Source organism: Cydia fagiglandana, chromosome 8, assembly GCF_963556715.1.
Source record: "Cydia fagiglandana chromosome 8, ilCydFagi1.1, whole genome shotgun sequence".
In the NCBI taxonomy this organism is placed as follows: domain Eukaryota; kingdom Metazoa; phylum Arthropoda; class Insecta; order Lepidoptera; family Tortricidae; genus Cydia; species Cydia fagiglandana.
The window spans coordinates 7,516,249-7,520,966 of record NC_085939.1 but is presented as its reverse complement, the minus strand read 5'-3'; the positions used below and the strand labels follow the sequence as shown (position 1 = coordinate 7,520,966).

General features: G+C 37.2%; 1 protein-coding gene across 1 annotated transcript; it reads right to left on the bottom strand.

Moving 5' to 3' along the window:
• Positions 1-2,023: 2,023 nt before the first annotated feature.
• Positions 2,024-4,513, bottom strand: LOC134667019 (uncharacterized). The gene is made up of 3 exons (XM_063524326.1): positions 3,732-4,513; positions 2,675-2,905; positions 2,024-2,217 (listed from the first exon to the last, which is right to left on the bottom strand). Exons 1-3 carry the CDS (start codon positions 4,491-4,493, stop codon positions 2,041-2,043), a joined length of 1,170 nt encoding a protein of 389 aa, XP_063380396.1. The 5' UTR covers positions 4,494-4,513; the 3' UTR covers positions 2,024-2,040.
• Between the last annotated feature and the right edge of the window lie 205 nt (positions 4,514-4,718).

Below are 4,718 nucleotides of genomic sequence, written 5' to 3'. Positions count from 1 at the left end.
GGATATGATGGTCGTTCTTGTCTACGTGACAGCGTGATAAAACGGTGTCCGTCTCTTTCTATCCCGCAGAGTTAAAAAGTGATAGTTGTTTTATCACGTGGATAAATGTGGATAAAGCGATCCATAATACGCTGGCTGGATGAGATAGAATAAAAATATGACATTATAATGTATCTAGTAGGTACAAATGAATTGACAACTAAACATTTTGATAATTAACTTTACATCATACCTATTTATTAATAAGAATTTCCAACTGTTTCGTGTCCCTTATATAGTAGAACAGCGGAAGGGTTGTAGGGCGAAGCAAAAAACTATCGATACTCACCTTACCCAAGGTCTTCTCTAACAACCACATAGAAGCGAATGCATTTTTTTTCTCCCTCGTTTCAATCGCTATGTTATTTGCTTCGTTTGGCTCGTAAAAGCGCATCTCCTTTGAACTTGCTTGAATTATTTAATCGTTTAATAGAATTACGGTGCCTTCGAACACAGCCCCTATCTATTGCGCAGTTAGCCCCGCTCTCCCCTTAATTGGCTGGCTATGAAAATATTTACCATTTACTAGTCTCCGCCCGCGACTTTGTCCGCGTAAAAGTTGTTAATCTTTCAACCCAATTTTCAACCCCATGGCAATCAAACATACGACCAGCTTGATGGTAAGCATTCACCGAATCCTAAGTTTTAAGTCTTAACTTCATCACAAAGATATACAGTATGTAACTGAACGAAAAGCAATTACTGTATAGGTCATACTGAGCAACTTTTATTATGGGACCAACCCCGAAAACGCGAAAAAAAAATGGATGTTTCATACATTTTGCTGGTCTGATGTTGAAGTTTCCTATGGGAGAGTTAATTTTTTTTCGCGATTTCGCTATTGGTCCCATAGTAAAAGTTGCTTAGTATGCTAAACGGGTTTGAGTAATTGCTTTTCGTTCAGTTACATACTATATATACCAGCTACGAGTTGGCCTGCAGATAGGTACATACTACTCGTATAATAGGTAAATTAGGTAAGTATACTACTGCCATACAAAAGCGATAGAGACATAAAAGCACATTGACGCACCACTAATTGGGAGGAGGGTAGGTGGTAAGGGTTAAATTGGCTGTTTTAGGATGACAATAAATTGATATGGGCCGAGAAATTACCATACGGCACGGACGTATCTCACAATTGCCTTAATTATCGATACTTATGCCCATAAGGTCGCAAGTGACGATACAGCCCTTCTTGTACGTAGGTACATGAAAATAACATTTGGATGTAAAAAAGTCGCTTAGTGGCTATGATTTCCATTTGGCTTACATTTTTAATACTAAACACGACAATAAAATTAGAAAATAAATATATAGGTACAAAATTAAGTTAGTAAATCAACTTAAATCTAAAACAGGCCCCTGAGGCATTGTACCAAGAATGCTGGCAGCATTTCCTCGCTGTATCGCAATGCCGTTACGTTGTGCCAGGTAAATAGATTTGAAAATAATTACGTATGTAAGTTATAAATTAAATATTGCAATTTTGATAATTATCAAATATCAAATATTACGTTTTTTTTAGGGTTCCGTACCCAAAGGGTAAAACGGGACCCTATTACTAAGACTTCGCTGTCCGTCCGTCCGTCCGTCCGTCCGTCCGTCCGTCCGTCCGTCCGTCCGTCCGCCCGTCTGTCACCAGGCTGTATCTCACGAACCGTGATAGCTAGACAGTTGAAATTTTCACAGATGATGTATTTATGTTGCCGCTATAACAACAAATACTAAAAACAGAATAAAATAAAGATTTAAATGGGGCTCCCATACAACAAACGTGATTTTTGACCAAAGTTAAGCAACGTCGGGAGGGGTCAGTACTTGGATGGGTGACCGTTTTTATTTGCTTTTTTTTGTTTTTTTTTTTTGCATTATGGTACGGAACCCTTCGTGCGCGAGTCCGACTCGCACTTGCCCGGTTTTTTACAACTTATAATGTTATTTTTTATTCGCATGGACGAACCTATATTCGTACGAATAAGTACTATTAATATTCTATCCTTATAAAATACCCCATTGTATAAAATCTTTTACTATCCCACTGATTCTCTCCTGCGCCAGCTGGTTGGGTTTGACGTGCATGCTGGATAAATCTCCGTTTATCTTTGGCGCGTCTTCTGGTGCCACTGTCACCATCCCTGCCATCATTAGACCAAACATTAGTCCCAGAGGCCTCACCTGCAAAAAGAGTGGGATTTTTACAGCCATTCGTCCATCCGTCTTTTGAGCTGTTGCAAGGTCACATGCCCAGCTGCGAATAGAAGCTAAATCACCATTTATATTAAACACCTACTAGGGAAGGAAAATCATCAATACCAGTACCAGCCATCGCATAGGTTAGTATGTCATCCGCGTGAAGACAAGAGGTAGGTAAGAGGAACTAAGAGACAATTGATACCCTGGATAAAAATTGTGTGGGAAAGTACTCCGCCAGCAGAGAGAAATTAGATTAAAAATCTGCTTAATATTTTAAAACAAACACTTATTTTACCAGTATTTAGTAATGAACAAAGTATTAATAAACAAGGTAACATTTAAATCAGCCAATCGATACTAAAAGATACTCAGTTATGGTTTTGCCAAGCAGCCAAGTTTTTAGTTATAATTAGTATAGTTAGTTGAACCTTTGACTTACTTCAATAAGATTACTGTCAAAAGTCTTCCTAGGATAAACATTTTCCACGTCAATGTTGAGGTGTCGCAGCGCAATAGTCAGCTCCGTGAAGTAGCGGTCCAGAAGATGCTGGTAGTGAAGGCGCCGAAACTCCGCGTCAGAACCAGAGAAGATGAAATAAATCAGGTCTACCACTGGGTTTCCCATCCTGATGGTTTGGTAGTCTAGGAGGACCATTTCCAATCGCCCGTTCTGAAAAAGAGTTTGAAGGAGTTTATGACGTTACAAGTTAGTACAGCTTGGCAAAAAAGAGTAGAAATGAAAAAGTGGCAACACTGTAGTGTCGTCCCTTTCAAACCAATATATATAAGAAAACGGGACGACACTACAATGTTGCCACTTTTTCATTTCTACTCTTTTTTGCCAAGCTGTAGATGTTACACACGGTTAGCTTTTCTAGCTAATCTGTCACAAAATAACGGCATTTGTTAGGGTGTTTGAGGTACACAGTTAGTCAAAAGTCTATTCACTATAAGTAATCTGTAAACTCTTTCTCTGAATGTTTGTTATCCGAATCTTTATTACTTCACATGGTTTGTCACCAAAAATAATTGAAGCGTAAATATGCGCTTTGTACACGCCGCCGCGCGGTCCCTAGAGATGGCACAGTCGGTGCTCCTATTGAGGATCCTCAAAACGGACCGAGCGATTATGCGACTAAATAGGTAGATATAATACTCTTTATCGCATAGAGACATAAGTCTAATATAGAGACATATCAGGTGATATTATCATTAAAGAGTTATCACTTCCACACAACCTTTGGGAGCAGAAACAGATAATCTAATCAAAAGAGTAGGTGAAGGTGACCAGGGGAGCATTTTTTACTTATAAGTTTAGTTTAAGATTTGTTATATTTTAGTTTTAATTTTAACGTTTAGTTTCTTATTTTCATTTTGTTTGTTATTAATAAATATACTAAAGAGTAGGTGTAAACAATACGTGAGTAACCCGTTTAAAATAATCATAGTTATCACTAATACTTTCATTTCACTTTTAGTAACCAAATAAAACTTACTCGACGTCGGTGCATTAAATTACTTGGCCTAAAGTCTCCATGAATCAGCATTGTCTTATCTTCCATCATCTGTGTTGTCATATTTGTCACTATTTCCTTTGAAGAAAAAAAGTTTTGCAATCGTTGCTTATAATCGTCATTTAAACCCTCACAAGCGTTTTGTATTGCCTGTTGTGTAAATGTATCCAGTTCTTCTTGGTTCTTGGAAAAATCTACAATAAGATTACTGTATGCATTTTCAAATTCCTCAGGATACTCTTCACGGTACGATAATCCAAGCGCGTGAAATTTAGCCATCTGAGTCACGGCGACAGCTGCATATTCCCAATCAAAAGTCTTCATTCTATCAAAAGTTTTGAAACCTCTTACTTCAAGGTTTTCCAAAACAAGTATTTCCTGGTTAGGGATCAAATCATGCCCGTAATATTTAGATATAATCAGCCTATCTTCGGCTGAAACTTGGTGTTTGTTGTATATCCTACCAAAGATGACTGCCATTTCAGAGTAGAACAAGACTTCTATTTTATACACTCTGGACATAAATTCATTATTTTTCCTTACGTCTTCATTGAGATTTGCAACCTTTGCAAAAATATGAATATCTGGATTCAGCGGTTCTGAAATTGTTCCTATATACAAATCTGCTGTGTAGTTCGCTCCTGCTGATGTTATTGGTTTGATGTCGATTTTGTATAAGGTATAGTTTTCTCTCTTGGCGATATCATGAAGAATTCTTTGTAGTTGTTGCTCCGTACTTGCCATTATAGTTTAAATTTAAGTATTTAATAATAGGTGTGTTTACGATGGCAAGCAATTGTAAACTAAAACAATAATGTGCTTGTGAATCTGTTTTGAATATATATCACTAAGTGGTTGTTAGTATTATCGCGGTTTTGAAAGATAAACACTATCAAACGATGCGTAATCTATATAATCTAGACATAGTTATCGTCCCTATATAAAATAGTTATTTTATTATTACGCAAT

Excerpts from the sequence above, each read along its gene's own strand:
- LOC134667019 (XM_063524326.1), bottom strand. The coding sequence starts at position 4,493 with ATGGCAAGTACGGAGCAACAACTACAAAGAATTCTTCATGATATCGCC. Across the intron at positions 2,906-3,731 it reads ATTTAATGCACCGACGTCGA|AACGGGCGATTGGAAATGGT; the intron begins GTAAGTTTTATT and ends ACTCTTTTTCAG. Across the intron at positions 2,218-2,674 it reads TTGACAGTAATCTTATTGAA|GTGAGGCCTCTGGGACTAAT; the intron begins GTAAGTCAAAGG and ends CTCTTTTTGCAG.